The sequence below is a fragment of the Polypterus senegalus genome, chromosome 16, assembly GCF_016835505.1.
Source record: "Polypterus senegalus isolate Bchr_013 chromosome 16, ASM1683550v1, whole genome shotgun sequence".
In the NCBI taxonomy this organism is placed as follows: Eukaryota; Metazoa; Chordata; class Cladistia; order Polypteriformes; family Polypteridae; genus Polypterus; species Polypterus senegalus.
In genome coordinates this window covers 50,976,247-50,993,789 of record NC_053169.1, presented here as the reverse complement: position 1 = coordinate 50,993,789, position 17,543 = coordinate 50,976,247, and the positions used below count along the sequence as shown (strand labels likewise).

At 34.4% G+C, this 17,543-nt stretch overlaps 1 protein-coding gene across 1 annotated transcript in view; it reads left to right on the top strand.

Annotated features, from left to right (window-relative positions):
• Nucleotides 1-16,619, top strand: part of strn (striatin, calmodulin binding protein) — a 190,992-nt gene extending 174,373 nt beyond the window's left edge. The window contains exons 13-18 of the mRNA XM_039738562.1: nt 1,471-1,592; nt 1,877-2,044; nt 11,311-11,451; nt 11,890-11,991; nt 12,284-12,370; nt 14,195-16,619. Coding sequence (XP_039594496.1) covers nt 1,471-1,592; nt 1,877-2,044; nt 11,311-11,451; nt 11,890-11,991; nt 12,284-12,370; nt 14,195-14,364 — 790 coding nt within the window. The 3' untranslated portion in view covers nt 14,365-16,619. The remainder of the gene's footprint in view (nt 1-1,470; nt 1,593-1,876; nt 2,045-11,310; nt 11,452-11,889; nt 11,992-12,283; nt 12,371-14,194) is intronic.
• The last annotated feature ends 924 nt before the right edge of the window (nt 16,620-17,543 follow it).

The following is a 17,543-nucleotide window of genomic DNA, read 5'->3' as shown; positions in this document are numbered from 1 at the left end:
AGATGTCCAGTGTCCCCATAACTGAAAAAGTGAGTTCAGAAAATGAAAAGAGACCCTGTTACTTCAGCTTTTACTTTGGCTGACAAGAGACTGATAACAAAGTTCAATATGACACTTGCTTTGTGCTTCTTGGAGAAGCTTATACGGCTGCCTCCAGATAATAATCCACTAAACTGAGGAGATCAGATGTGTGCCCCAGTTAAATTAAAAATTATTTGTTTAAAGTATGATATTAGTATGCTGTTTCCCAGCTGCTTGAGCCAATAGAAAACTTTAGTGCAAGATTTCTGTTTTTTTAATCAACTTTGGAATCATCAGTAATACAGAATTGAAGGATTTTTTTCAAGTAATGATAGAAACGCCTGAAACTATGATCATTTTTAGAGCACAAATATAAGAAACGTTAATGTAAATAATAATTTATGATTTAGTGAAAACCTAGGATTAGCATTATAAATATGTTTTTGAAGCTTATACTTTCTAGAAATCTGGTCATTTCAATATGAACCAAAGCAAAATGTTTGTTGCCAGATGAAGTAAGCATCTGCTTTTGAAAGCAATATATGGGGTAGAATGCTAATGTAGTAGTAGTAGTAGTAGTAGTAATCACAGCTCCGTGAACCAGGATTTCATTCCCAGTCTGGTAATGCTGTATGAAAGTTCATGTTCTTCACATGTCAAGATTAGGCTAATTGATGATTCTAATTTACCTCTCTTTACTGCATGTGGTTGGCATTGTGCAAGAGCATTCAGTAATGGACTTCTGTCTCACTAATTCGTAGTTCATGCTGTCTAGCGGTCTCTGAAAGTCAATGAACAGGTTTTTGAAAATGGGTTGATCATTTATGTAGTAGGTTATATTTAAGAATATTCACAGAAATGTGCTGAATGAAAAGAAAGATGTGTACAGTATGCCTCCTCCAGACCACAAGGGGGTGACCGCCCTGGTGGCTTTGGGGACCATGGGAACTGAGCTTGGAAACTCAACCCTATAGGGGCCCATGGTCACCGCCAGGGGGTACCCCAACGCCACACCTGGAAGTGCTTGGGGGGAAGAAGACCAGTGACACCCGGAATGCTTTCGGGTGCACAGCCGGTACTTCCGCCACACTGGGGAGTGCCGGCGCAAGATTATATTATCGGGAGGCACCTGGAGCACGTCCGGGTGGGGATAAAAGGGGCCGCCTCCCTCCGTTTGTTGGCTGGAGTCGGGAAAGGAGAAGGACAGAGCTCAGGAGGAGAGGAGAAGAGGTGGCCTGAAGAGAGTGAGGCATTGTGTTGAGGCCTGGACTTTGGGGAAGTTGTGTGGATAGTGTGTGCACTTGTAAATATTAGCAATTGTAAATAAACTTGTGTGGGTGAATTTAAACCATGTCTACCTGTCTGTGTCCGGGCCAGCTACCACAACAGATTAAAAATGGCTCTTTAAGGTTAATTTTTTGGTTTGATAACTAAATCTTTATATTTCAGGGGTTCTGTATTATGTGTAGTGATGAGCACTAATGGAGATCAGTGTTTCAGTGGTGGAATTGATGGGACAATTCAGAGTTGGAATACTCCTAGCCCAAATGTTGACCCTTATGATTCATATGGTTAGTATAACTTACATGGAAACACAAATGCAAATTTATTAAAGTTTGTATAAATTACAACTGCACTGTTTTAATGCTTACATTCTAATGCTTTTATTTAGAAAATGCTATTGATAGTGCAATTTTTTTTTTTTTTTTTTCTCTCTTAATTTGTACTCCTGGTAACATACACATTTAATGTTACTGTTGTTCCTTACTGTACACATGAACTTGAATTTGATGTTGTTTCTGTTTGACTTTTCAATGTGATTGAGCTCATACCATTTCTATTGACATATTTTCAGATTCATCTATACTGCGAGGTGCTCTTTTGGGTCACACCGATGCAGTATGGGGTTTAGTTTACAGTGCGGCACATCAGAGGTTACTGTCCTGTTCAGCAGATGGCACTGTACGATTGTGGAATGCTACAGAAATCTCTTCAGCCTTGACAGTATTTAATGAAAACAAAGGTAACAGATATACAAGAAACTGACCCCACAGTAAATTACATTAAATAATGATGAGCATGCATTTTTGTTGGAAAGTTGCAATACTTAAATACAAATAAACTTTGTACTTTACTAATTGTTCTGTAGTATGGGTAGAGTTAAAATCTCTGGAAATCAAAGACATGAGTATGGATTATACTGCTTCCTTGGACATTTGCAGAAGTAAAGGCTGTGTCGAGCCCTGTCAATGTCCAAAGCAGTCATCTTCGCCCTTAAAGAAATTCAAATCTGCTCACTCCCTCAATAGTTTTTTCTCCAATGTACAGTAGATGGGAGAGTGTTCTTTTTGAAGTATATGAAGTGCAATTCATAAATATTTTGCACCTAACTAGCAAAAAGAAAAGCTTGTATGTCTGATGTCTCTTGTTTTACATACCACAATAGCATAGAAAAAAGGGCCATGATTCTGGGGATGAACTTGCCATACCTACTAATCCTTCATACAGCAAGCAACAACAACATTTTTTTATATAGCACATTTTCATACAAATAATGTAGCACAAAGCGCATCATAAAAATGGACAGGCAAGACTGTGCTGGAAGGTCTGCATGCTGTCGCTAAATTCGAAATGCTCAATGGTTTTCGTCTTAGAAATTGACTTAGTCTGGTGACAGTTTCAGCAACTTTAGTTGGCAAGTTTTACATACCCAACAACTAGAACTCACATAATTTCACATTGACTTTAGTAATTAATGAGCAAGTTGTCTATGCTCAAGACTCAAAAGTCTCATAGTAAGCAGAGTACTAGACAGACAACCTAGATAACCAGATTTAGTGATATGTGGCAGACAGCTTAGAAATTCAGGGGAAGTATGAGCTTGTGTTATGTATAATATCAGATCAACAAAGTATTTAATTTTCTATACTTATACTTATTTAAATTTGTTTTTTTAAGATTTAGGGCCTCATCTATAATGTCTTGTGTAGAATTCACACTAAAACATGCATATGGACAAAAACAGAAATGTGCATAAGTAAAGTTCCATGCACTTCCCCTTTATAAATCCCAATCAATGTGAATTTTAACGCATGCTCACGCATCTACAGCCCCACCCTGACTCCTCCCAGATTTTCCCATATTTGTATTAGCAAATCAATATAAGTATCCCTTTCTGTTCACAGTTTTGTTAATAGACAATGGTAAAAGCACATTAAAAAGAAAAAAGAATTTCAGGAAATATGAACTGGGCGTACTACTCCGTGAAGTGGAGGCAAGGGAAAACTTATTTTGTGGCTTAAACAGTAGTATGAGCAACAAAAGGAAATGGATGAAGTAGTACTCAAAAGTTCAAGTTCAGAAAGTCCCATAGTACCTGAAATAAAAAAGAAGCGGTCAGATGTCAAAGTTGTTGTGAAAAGGCAACTGTCTGTAAATCATATGGAAGTGTATTAGGGTCACAGATAAGGATAAAAAAATAGGGACACAATGAAGACAAAAAGGTTTATGTCAAGATTGAAGTTGAAATGTCAGCTTTAATCTTGAAATTTCTGCTTTAGCATCGTAGTTAATTTCGTAATTAAAGTAGAACATTGTGAACTTCATCTTAAAAATTATGTTTAATTTACTAGAGTTTCTCAAATCCCATTGTAACTAAAGTAACACATTAAATGCTTCATATTCTAAGTGTTCCCCGATCCAGTTGTTAATCTCTACGTGCTTCTTAAACAGGCTTTCTCTTACACCAACAGGAGTTCAAAGGCAGCAATCACCACAAATAATGCATTACCTTCATGATATTATAGCTCTCTTAACATTTTCGAATGCTAAGATGTATACTTGATATCATTTTCATTATAAAATGCATTAAAACTTGTATTAACCATGTGGAGGCATGGTGGTGCAGAGGGAGCGATAAGCTGGCGCACCATCCAGGGATTGTTCCTGCCACCCGCAAGATGTTTACTGGGATGCATGCTTAACTCTGGATGCAATAATTTATTGCAGCAATACTGTCTGTGTCAAATGTACCAACCTCCAATTTCTGTCCTTATGTTTTCTTTCTCTGCATAATTAATTGCCACAAGATAAGCATCTGTTAGAAATGTAAAACCAGCTGTAAGCTTAGAACGTCAGTTCTTCAAAATTTTTAAGGAACATTGAAAAGTCTTCGTTATACATGTTTAATTCATCCATCCATCCATCCATTCAGAGACGTACCAGTCCCAGCTAACAAAGAGCACAAGGCAGGAAACAATCCCTGGACGGGTACTAGCTCATTGCTACTGCTGCACAACCATGCCGCTACGTGTTTAATTATTAACATTATACATTTAAATGAACTTAATTTATATGTAAAATGTAATATCATCTGCGGTGGGTTGGCACCTTGCCCAGGATTGGTTCCTGCCTTGTGCCCTGTGTTGGCTGGGATTGGCTCCAGCGGACCCCCGTGACCCTATTCGGATTCAGCGGGTTAGGAAATGGATGGATGGATGGATGGATGTAATATCATACTTTAATACATTTCATCATAAAAATGTTATCAAGTATACATCCTAGTATTCTAACATCACACAGCTCCAAGAGGGATAGCACTTGGAAATCTAAATTGACTTAGAAGCCAGGGATCATCATCTGTAAATATATGCTCTCTTCTATTGAATTGAATTGAATAACTTTATTTTCATTGTATGGTGCAATGGGATTCAATATGCAACTCCTCCATAAACTAATTTTCCTATGAAATTAATAAAATAAAAAAACAAATGAGACTGTTCTATGTATAAGAATTTCAACACCTCTAGTTTTCTTTGTAAAGCTGGACTGGAACATTTGGCCAGTCCAGTCTTTGTGCAGCCAAAACTGATCCTTGCTTAATAAGTGGACCTCCTGTAAAAATACTATTTTAGTGTTTGGACCTGTTAGGTGAGAAAATTCTTTCTCTTTAATTCATGATTCAGACCTTTAAAATTCCAGCTCACAAAGTTAACTGTCCAGTCTCATTTGTAGTATCTGATCCTGAAGGGAGATATGTGATTGTCAAAGGTAATTTATCTAACCTAAAAGTGATTTTGATAAATATTTATGCACCCAATGTCGATGATAAGGATTTCATGCAAAACGTATTTGCATCCATTCTCAACGTGAACACTCATACAATTATAATTGCTGGGGACTTTAATTGTTTTTTAAATCCAGACCTAGATAGGTCTCATGCCAGAGGGGCGATGACATCTAACACTGCAAAGACAATTACACAGTTTGTAACTGACCAAAACTTATCAGACCCCTGGAGATTTGTAAACCCAAACTCAAGAGCATATTCCTTCTACTCACCAGTGAATTATTGCTACTCAAGAATTGATTATTTCTTTGTAGATGACAATTTCTTGCCTACGATTAAATCTTTTAAGTACGACGCTATTGTTATTTCTGACCAAGCCCCTTTGATTTTGGAGCTAAAGTCATTATGCCTCACATACTCATTTTGCAGATGCCGTTTTAATCCACTTTTATTAGCAGAACTGTACAGAATCAATACCCAAGCAAATCAGTATTTTTTTAGAGACAAATCCATCCTCAGAGGTTTCTGCAGGAATTGTCTGGGAAAGCCTGAAGCCCTTCTTAAGAGGACAGATGATCTCATATCTTTCCCACAGAAATAAATTGGAAACCAAGAAGGTGTCAGAGCTAATCAGCGAAATTACTAGAATAGACCATGAACATGTCGGGTGTCCAAGTGAGGCACTTCATAGGAAAATGCAGTCTCTGCATTCAGAACTCAACCTCTTAACAACTAAAGAAACTGAACAACTCACATTTAAATCAAGACATCATTATTATGAACATGGAGAGAAAGCTAATAAGATCTTAGCTCAACAAATCCACAAGCAAAAAGCTTGCAATGCAATCTCAGCAATCGCCAACACAAACAGAGCCAAAATCATTGACTAAAAAAATATAATTTACACATTTACTATTACTATAAATTCTTATATTCTACTGAGTTTAAAGAAGACAAGACACAATGTAATGCATTTCTGGATGCATTACAGATACCACAAATAGATACTCTTAGTACAGAGGAATTGAATAAACCTTTGGCACAATAAGAATTACTAGATGCTATAAACTCACTTCAGAGTGGGAAAGCAACAGGTCCTGATGGCTACCCTGCCTAATGTTTTAAGAAATTCTCAACTCAGCTAGCTCCCATTCTATCAGCAACATTTACAGAAGCCAGAGAAAATAAAATTCTACCTCAAACATTTTTTCAAGCATTAATTACCATCTTTCCTAAACAAAATAAGGACTTATTACAATGTGCATCATATAGACCAATTTCACTTCTGAATAATGATGCTAAGATACTCTCCAAAGTCCTAGCTAGAAGGATGGAGAAAGTGCTACCTTCGGTAATCTCACAAGACCAAATACTACATTGGAGAAATTAGGGTTTGGTCCAAAAATTTGTGCATGGATCACACTACTGTATACCAATCCAGAAGCTTTAGTTTGTATTAACAACATTCATTCAGAATACTTTAAACTAGAACATGATACCAGACAAGGATGGCTCTTGTCGCCACTGCTTTTTGCAATTGCCATTGAACCACTGCCATTTCATTGTTGAAACGCTTATGAGATAAAGAGGATTATCAGAGAAGGACTGGAACAGAATGTTTCTCTGTATGCAGATGATATGGTACTGTATATATTAGATCCACAAAATACTGTGCCTGCAGTCCTAATGGCACTAATAGAGTTTCAAAAGATTCCTGGTCTCAGAATCAATTTGAATAAAGGTGAATTGTCAGGCATACAGTATTATATTGGACACCTTCCCTTTTATCATCGCAGATCAGTTTAAATACCTAGGGGTAAAGATAAAGCTCTTTAACAACAAAATTTTGCCATCTGTATGGAAGTAATTAAACAAGACTTGCATAGATGGTCAACCCCTCCTCTCACTTTAGCTGGAAGAATTAACATTGTTAAGATGAATATCGTTCCTAAGCTTCTCTTTTTATTTCAAAACATTCCAATATACATTAATAGATCTTTTATTAAGAAATTAGATTCAACCATAACCTCATTTATTTGGAATTCAAAACATCCACGTATCCAAAGGGCGGCCCTACAAAGACCTACCTAACTTTCAATTTTTTTTACTGGGCAGCAAATATACAAGCTATAAAAACATGAACACAAATAAATATACGTACACAGGCTTGGTCCACAATAGAAATAAAATCCCGCAGTACTTCTTTATATTCCTTGCTTTGCACCCCAATTAATACTAGTTATCGCCAAAATACTAACAACCGAATTGTGCTTCACTCACTCAGAATATGGAACCAATGTGGAAAGTATTTTAAGATAGAGAAGCTTTTATCTTTGGCACCGCTGCATGAGAAGCACCTTTTTCCACCATCTCAAATGTACGCAGTTTTTAATGTCTGGAAAACATTCGGGATTAAATCACTTAGAGATCTGTACACAGACAACGTCTTTGCATCTTATGAAGAATTATACTCTAAATTTAACTTTCCAGCAAAACATTTCTTTCACTACCTTCAAATTAGAAACTTTGTTAAACAGAACTTGCCCAATTTTCCTCACCTCCCACTTACCTCTACACCGGAAAAAATATCGATCAGCCTTAAGGACTCAGACAGCATCTCTGTAATATATAAAACCTTTTTACAGTCCTTTCCTTTCAAAGATCCAAGAGTACAGTGGAAAAAGAATCTCTCACTCAACATCTCAGAAAAGGAGTGGAAAGTAACAATGCACAGAATTCACTTGAGCTCCATAAGTGCAAAGCATAGAATTATTCAACTCAATATTATATATTAAGAGCATCTCTCTCATTTAAAATTGTCCAAAATATTTCCAGGGCAACATCCAATCTGTGAACGCTGCAATCAAGTTCCCCCTTCACTGAGCCACGTGTTTTGGGTATGCACCAAATTAACAACATTTTGGACCAAAATCTTTAAATGCCTTTCAGACACCCTTGGTGTCATAATCCCTCCTAATCCATTAACAGCTGTGTTTGGTGTACTTCCAGATGGGCTTAAAGTGGAGAAGGACAAACAAATTGTAATTGCCTTTACTATACCATTGACACATAAAAAATATGCACTATGAAAGCATAAGTACATACATGTACATAGAGTGCAGATATGGGTTCATAAAGTGGCTCAGGTTATACAAGATTAAAGTTGTAATACGAGTTTACAGTGAGGTGAGCACTTGATGGACTGACTAAGTGCATTTGTAGCTCTTGGGATGAAACTGTTTCTGAGCCTTGAGGTCCATGCAGGAAAGGCTCTGAAGCGTTTGCTGAATGAGAGAAGTTTAGATAGACTGTGGCATTGGTGAGTGGGATCCATGCAGATGCTGGTGGCTTTCGTGAGGCAACTTGTGCTATAAATGTCCTCCATGGCTGGAAGCTATATTCTGATAATCCCCTGCACTTTCAACACAACCTGCCGTAGAGCTTTCCAGTCAGCAGCTGTGATACCACACAAAGATACAATGGGTTATCTGTAACGGTATACAGCATTCTGAACTTAAAAATTTAAAAGTGCACCTTTTAAAATGAAACTAAAAAAAAAAATACTAAAACCCTCAAGGAACAATTGTGTATTTATAAGTATTTCTGAGGAAATGAGAAACCATTGCATAAGTACTGATTGCATCTCATTTCACCCACTACAATCTGATGTAATGGAATGTGAAAAAATGTCTTCAGAAAATATTAACCCCAACAACTTTTTTTTCACATTTTGTTTCACTTACACATCCAAATTTTACATTGAAGTTATTTTTTCCTTTTAATAACACAATATATTGAACATAAATATTAATCAAAATATGCTTTATTCAGGAACATTTTTTTTCTCCAGAATGAAAGACTATATATATTTTGTACATCATCCTTTATCTGCAATTATAGCCATACATTTTCTTGGGTATATCTGTGTGATCTTTGTAAATTTAGATTTTGGAATTTTTGCCCAATCTTCAATGTAATTTTGCTTCAGTTCTGTTTTATTAGTTGGAGAGTGTTTGGTGGAAAGCAATTTTTAGGTCATACCTCAAATTTCCAATTGGATTCAAATCTCGGGTCTTGCATGCCAAACATTTTTTGTCCAAGACATTCCTTAGTAGTTTTTATGGTCACTGTCCTGTTGTGTGAATTTTTACAATAAATGCAGTCTCTGACTACCTGTAACTGTGTTTTCTCAGGAATTTGCCAGTATTTGTCACTGTCCATTTTGTCCTTGGTGGCAAAAAACTTCAACGTTCCTTCTACTGAAAAGCAACCCCAAAACCTGATACTGCCACCACCATGCTTGGCAGTAAGGGTGGTGTTATCTGGGTGTTTAGATTGCACAAAACATAGCACTTTACTTTCAGCTCTTTTACTAAAATAGGAGAAACTGTCTAGATGACCTCTATGCACCTTAGGCCAAATAGATCAACTTTAGTTTCATCAGACCACGAAGGTTCTCTTCTTTATGGTTTCAGATATTTTCATATGACTTCTAGCAATCTTCAGATGTGACTTAATGTTTCTCTTTCTTAAAATATTTTTTTTTCTAGCCATTGTCCCAAATTGGCCAAATCTGAAGTGCTGAAAAGGTTGCCTAGACAGTTTCTCCTATGTTTAGCCAAAGAGCTGTTCAATTCTTGTTTTAGCTGTATTTAATGTGATTGCTCAAGAAAATTAAATATCTCATCCATTTTACATTGCTTAAAGGGAGGGAATGGTTGGATAATTTTCAGATCTTTGTTTTGTATACAACTCCAAAGGCATCTAAATGTTTCATTTTAAAATAAAAGGATTTTTTCTGCATGATTAGGGAACAATTTCATTTAAATATGCTATGACTTTTCAACACAGCAAAATGTGAAAGGGTCAAATTAGGAGTAATTGCTTTCTACACTTCACAGTTCATGTTTACCTCTTGCCTGAAAACCAAGTGCTTCCAGTATGTAATACTGTAAGCTGAGAAGTTTGTTTGCACAATTAGTACTTTCTTGGCAAATATTTGTAGTCTAATTTTTGTTTGGCACCTTTCGCAGTTTTTGCAGTCACATGAATACTTTAAAATTGCATCCATCCAACTGTCTTTAAATGTGATTAATTCATTTTAGGATCACAACGAGCCAGAGTTAATGCTGCTGGTGTAAAGCAACACAATAAATAAGAGATCTTGAAAATTCAAAAGAGCAAAGGAATAAATTACAATTTATAATGAATGCTTTAAAATAATATTATTATTACTGTGTGTATGTATAACACAAAACATTCATGAAATTGTGCTAGTTAATGGCTTAGAGCTGAAAACATGTCTATTAATTGTATAATTAATGACATTTATAAGCATGTTGTTTTTCCAGTAAATAACTATGCATGGAGAAAAGCTAAATCACATCCAGTAAGAGTAAGGAAGGTAAACAAATAATTACATTGACCTGTAAACTGAGAAAAACAAGATTGTTTGTGTGGACATTATTTCATTTTTGCTTATGTACCTTCAGGTGTGTGGTGTCTGTTTCAGGACATCATTATGTTTGATTTCTCCAGTCATTAAATATATTAATGTTGCTTCAGGTCAGCTCTCATTTAACATCAGCTATCACTTCCTTAATCAATTATTTTGTCATCATTCAGTCTCAGTCACTCTTTCTGACCTAGTGATTGATTACATTGCACCAGTATATAGTGACCTCCATCCCTAGGACACTGCAAGTACAGATTTACGTATACTTTTTTTTTACAATTGGATCAGAGCTTAATTAACTGACTTGATCAGAGTCACAAAAATAGTCAAAGATAGAAATTGAAAACCTGAAACTTGTATTTTATAGTCTGCCTCTGTTTCACCTACACCACACCACCTGCAGAACAAGCAATGAGAAATTTGATATAAATAAACTAGATTTTAAATGATCACATTGCTAATATGTAACACTATTAAAGAAAGCAGAGTGACAGAAATGCACAGCTTTAGTTTCTTCACACTTTATTATCACAGTTTACACACATGTGTGCTTAATTCAAACAGCAATAAAATGATTTACTCTGGGGATCATTGTGATTTATTTTCATCTTTGAGCTTAACTTTAAAATATGAATGAATCTGTTTGTTAAAGTTTTTATCTTAATTACTAAGCTAGAAAATACTTTTTTCTCTGTAAATTATTTACTATAACAGTTAATTAGATTAACTTTAATGATGAGTATGGATTGTGTTTAATTATTTTCAGAGCTGGGGATTCCCTCTTCTGTTGATCTTGTATGCAGTGATCCAGCACATATGGTTTCATCATTTAACACAGGAAACACTGGGATCTTCAACATGGAGACACGACAGTTGGTTCTTAATCTTGAGTCTAATACTGACACTGGTATGTTAAAACAAATGAGCAGCTTTTTTACTTAATATTATATTTGTCTGTTATATTCATAATAAAGTAAAGGAAGGAAAGATTAAAAATCTACATTTACGTTTATTGTTCTTACACGGTTTAGGGTGACTTTTCAACCCTTCCCTGATGTTAAAAGCAGGCTTAACAGAATGTGCTGTCAAACAGAACCATGAACCAGCCATCTAATGTTTAGATGAAATTTGAAAGAAAAAAAAGTTTTGATATAGGTATCATTTTCGGTTGCATAAAAATGTTTTCAAAACAATACTATATTTAATTTAATAGAGTATGATGTTTACATACTTCTGACAACGCAGTTGATTTTTGCTACATGCAAATGTCACTTTAACAGTACAAATTATATTTTCCTACATGAAAATTCACTTTAACAGTACAACTTATAATCTATTTTTTCAGGTGCTTCTTGTCAGATCAACAAGGTTCTCAGCCATCCAACCCTTCCCATTACGATTACGGCACTGGAGGACAGGCACATTAAGTTCTTTGATAACAACACAGGTATAGATCAATTATCTGTTCAAGATTTTTCAGTAGTGTAGTACTGAATTATATTTTCTTGTCGATAGAAAATTGATTTTGCTCTGCTCTACTCATGATTTTGAATGCTTTGAAATGAAAACCCAGTCTTGGATGTTAACATCTATTTTTCAGTTTTTGTTTCTGCTGTTAGATGGTTGTCAATAATTTTATTTGGAAATGTAGCTGTGTTTATGATGCTCATTGCTTATAATTTAAGTTTGTTGTAAAGATGGCTTATATTGCAATTAATATTTTTGCTTTTATCTCCAAGGCAAACTGATCCATTCAATGGTGGCACATTTAGATGCTGTTACGAGTTTAGCTGTTGATCCAAATGGATTGTATCTAATGTCTGGTAGTAAGTAATTCCCAGATTTTTTATTTTGTTTCACCTGGAAAAGTTTCTTTGTCCATTAGAAACATAACATTCTGACTGTTAGTGCTGTCATCTGATAGATTTTTTTCTCATTTCACTTTTATCATTTAAATAAATGAATAATTTAATTAATCTGTAATTCAGATATTGGTCTTTGCAAATTCAGTCCCTCTGTAACAATTTAAAATCTAAAATTGTAATTTTGCATAGTTTTTTTTCTTTGCTAGTTCTTTGTTAATTTTGAGCTTCAGATGTTATTGAGCCATAAGGCACAATTGTACTGTATAATATTGTAATTAACTAAAAAGAAGCCTTCAAATAATTTATTAACAAGAATATACTGTATATATATTAGGATATGTTATAATTGTACATACTCTCTTATTGTGCAGCATTATTAAATGCAAAAATCAGTTATGGCCTACCCTTATAATGAGAATGGAACATCTATGTATTGAAATTCATTTTCAGAAAATTAGCTCATTTGGCATTTTATGCTAATGAGGAAATAAATTGAAAAATTCATTTAGTAGGAAGAGATCAACAATGCTAGGTTTGCTACCTCAAACTTTAAAAAAAAACAAAACAAAAAGAAACCAACATTTTTTTGTTCTTAACTGAAAATCAATTATCAGATGTTTAGGAGTGAGCAAAACTAATATGCCATCTAACCAAAAATTAGACATTGTTCTTTATAGAAAACAGCGTAGTTTATGGGTATTTTCCAAGAAAAAGAGAAGTTGTATTCTCATCATTACCCAGATGTGGTACTTAGTGTAACTTAAAACAGGTATTCACCAAGCTGTGTTAATAGCATCTTATCAATATGTAGAACTGCATTTCCTTAGCAAAGCTGGCGTACATTCATCCATTTTATTACTATATAAGAATGTGTTTTTGTTTTATGTAGTTTAATTGGTGAATTAAATTCTTTCAAATAAGCTTGCATACTTACTGATGTTTCCTTAATCTTTTATTTTTCAATATTTCATTTTTAATTTAAAGCCTCCTATAGGCATCTGATTTCATTTTCGGGTTAAATTTTGTCATTTGACATTTTGAAGCAAAATGTATGTAGTTATTTGCACTCACTATAGCCTTTTAGGCAGGCATACTTTATTACATTAGTTACAATTGTCAGCTAAATGTAAAATAACAATATATAGTACAGTAATGTTTAATCATGTTTGTCTATTATGACTAGGACTTTGCTAAAATAATGACAAATGAAATTAATATTTGATGTAATTGTATGAGGTAGGTAGGGGCAGTCTCTTGGATAATTAGCGTAAGGATACAGTTTTAAATGCTTCACAATCGCAATAGTTGGTATTTCACCCACATCTGAATTTTACATTTGTATCTTCACATTGCTTTCAAGAAAATGTTTCAATGACAACACTGTGCCCAAAGTAGGAGGCTGGTCACTTTGTCATGATGTAACACTTACAATAGCATCTGAAGTTCATAGAGAAAGAGGTCTAAATAATTTCAGGAAAAATTCTATCTGAAATATGTGGGCCTCAAATCTTTTATGTTTTTTGGTTTGATTTATAATCATTTCATGAAAGACTTTTTTTAATAATTTCCTTGAAATTTGTCATATTAGTGTAAATAAACTTAGGTCTGTAAAATTCATGACAATAAACCTTGAATTTACATTACACTTTTATTGTGGCCTTGTTAAATGTTGAGTGATTGTATTTGTTTTAGTAAAAAATATATATATAACTTGATGTTAGCACTGTTCCTGTTATGGTTGTTCATCATTAATCATGTCGTTTTCCTCCCCTCACCTTCTCACAGGTCATGATTGTTCAATCCGTTTGTGGAACCTAGAAAACAAGACTTGTATTCAGGAGTTCACTGCCCATCGAAAGAAATTTGATGAGTCTATCCACGATGTGGCATTCCACCCATCCAAATGTTACATTGCCAGTGCAGGAGCCGATGCTTTGGCCAAAGTCTTCGTATGACACAGTTTTTCCTTCAGCACATCATGCTCTATATCTCTCAACCAGCTCCAAGAGACAGACTACCACTAATGAGGAACAAAAGGGGTTCTGCTTTTTAATGGGTGTAATGGATGTTTTGGCAAGTTGCCCTTCAAGATAGCCAGTGAATGGCTCAGGACTTCTTACAAAAGCCCCTTTTTAACTTCACAGCAAGGGCCTTATAGCTTAAATTCTGCTCTGTTCTAATAAAGATATATAATAATAATAAAACACAGCTATATATAGAGCTGTGCTCTACATCCCTCCAGGCCGGCCTGGATGAAAGTAGGCTTGTGCAAGTCATGTGAGCTTCATTGAGTTATTAGGGATTCATTAAAATATAGTTTTGTAACAAGAGTGGCAGTGGAAATTGCATTATTGTAATTTCACGTATTGGCTGGAGAGGCTTTTAGTTAATACTACAAATCTTTTGTGTTGCATACCACTTTCTTCATTGAAAATTCATTAACTACAGGCTTAACAATGTTTTCTTAAATTGATTGTCAATCCAATGATATTAGGAGGTTTCATTTTAGGAACTTAATGATGTATATCGCATTAAATTACGATACAACCTTACCTTTTCTGACTGGTAACCTGAAGTCTAGTTTTAAAATTCGAATATTGATTGTGGCCAGTGAAGAATCTGTTCAGTTTTTAAGAGTTACCTATCTCTTAAAAATAACTTAAAACGAAAATCTCTCTAGTGCTTAATACTTCTTCCAGACAATTTTAAAAAAACAAAACTTTTGCACCGTAAATGTAAATTTGGGGACAAAGAAGCAATTTTCAAGTTTATTTTTTTTTAATCAAATGTAAGCTGATCCAGCTTTAGAATTAATTGTTCCTTTAAAAAGAGCATAAGAGTATGTAGGAATCTGCAGGGTTAGATTAGGATTAGAGTTCACAAATTTGTGAATTCATATTGAAATGTGATTGATTTAAAACAACATCACTATAAACGTGAATTTTCCTATCATCTCTCATCTTAAATTCCTTACTCTTCTTTATCAGTGATTTTGCCAGTTATTTATGTCATACCATCATTTATGTTTTTAATTTTTATTAAAATCACAAAAGTGTTCAGGGATATTTTATAAATGTATAATAAGTTTCCAGTGGATACCAATTTAATTTTTATTATTTCAAGCCTCGCCTTTTTTACTTTATTAGGGTTAATAATCCTAAATGGAAGCTTTTAATTTCTTTCAACCATTTTAACCATCTGGGTTTTCCCCGCTCTCCCTTATCAGATAGAATTCACTGCCAAACTTTAGAGACATTTCATTTCCTGCTTTAAAGATTATCAAATCTGTAATAAGAAAAAGAACGAACAATAAAAGTGATGAAACGCCCACACAAGGCAGCTAGTGCAAATTGCACAATGAGCTCTAAATATTTTATTGTAGTTTTTTTAAAAATAAAATTTTGGTAACATCAATTTTGAAGTTACCCATGTTCATCTGGTCTGTTATTTTTTGAATTTGTTTACAAAAATAAAGAAGATACACCATCCCATGACAAACTGCATCGGGTGTCGAGTGCAGTGATGAAAGACTTTTAACCCTTACTTTCACAGCTGATTCATGTATTGTGCTAGGATATATTTAAAAATGTAAAGTGGCTGTGATTTGGCAATCAAAATATTAAAAAGAAATGATTAATTAACTCCACAGTTTCTGTGGCAGGTGGGATGGACTGCAGTTGCCCTAAGCCTTTAAGAACACAGGACCTGCTTGTATGAATGCCCATCAGCTGAAACATGGCAATGCACAAGTGCAGGCATACTGTTGCACTTCTGCAATTGAGCTGTGTGTAATTTATTCTTTTAAGTATTTTAAGCACTAGAATATACACTGGCTGCCATTTTAGTTGCAATAAATAGGATATATAAATATATATGTATATTTATATAGAGATTTAGGGGTTTGGGTTTATTGAATTAATGTCATATATTGTCTTAAACCAATGGGTCTTTGGCCCATTAACATACATATTCTGAATGTCTGGTTTATTTGCAGAAAACCAATGTGTTATATAGAATTTCTAAAGGTTCTACAGTATATATTGTAAACATTTTATTCCGTGGTCCAGTACCCTTTTTTTTTGTGGTGGGTTATCTTACCACTGCATTTTGCTAACAGCATTTATTTTCTTTTACCAATTCCAAGTGAGTCAGTGTAAAAAATAAGGATTATGGTGTGGGTCTTGAATAAAGTGTGTTCTATTTAACTACAGTTTTTTAACATTTGAGTTGCATTTACTTTTCTGTGTCTACTTGAACAAAAGGTGAATCTTTGAGGTGCTTGCTTGTCAACATTGTAATCAAAAAATTTGTGAAGGTCAACCTTCTCTTATAGACATTTTGTCTTTAAAAGACAAACAAGAGAACACATTTATGATGAAATAAAAAATATATATATTTTATTAATGAGAACAGTAGACTACGTATGTCTGGACAAACAAGTGTTGGGTTTCTTAGTTTTTATCCGCACTTTTCTTTCAGATGCTGTATAAAGGAATAATTGACGTGAATATGTTGGAGGGGCCTGGGTAGTGGGACAGAGGAATTCTTATTTTTCAATATATTATATTTGCAGATGTGTTCTTTGCACATTTTATTATAAAACTGTATAAAACAGAAACACACACATATAATATGATATATATATATATATATATATATATATATATATATATATATATGCACACACACAAATATGTAATGTGAGTTGGAAAAACTTTGCTTATATGTGGTATTCCTGCAATGTATCTTGTTCAATTTTATATCGTTAGTGCAGATAGAACCAAAAACCTGCTGTTATTTCTAACAAATCTACAAAAGAGATTGCATGGCTTAAATAAATGCCATTAGATCTCTCTAGACCTCCTGCTTTAATCTTTCAGTTGGTTAAAAGTAACATTAAGGTCCTTTATTACTGTTCATTTTTCATGGGTTGCAATAAAATGCAACCTAACCCTTACGAATGTGACCAGATTAGTTGGTGTGAATGTCAAGATGGGCCTCGGTGGAGAACATGGGGAAACAAGTAGACACTTTCATCTTAAGGCCTTCTGATGTAGATGCTGAACAGTATGTGGCCACTTTTTTGTGCAGTGCTTACTCAAACAGATGTAAAAAACCTTGTCAGCCCCTACTG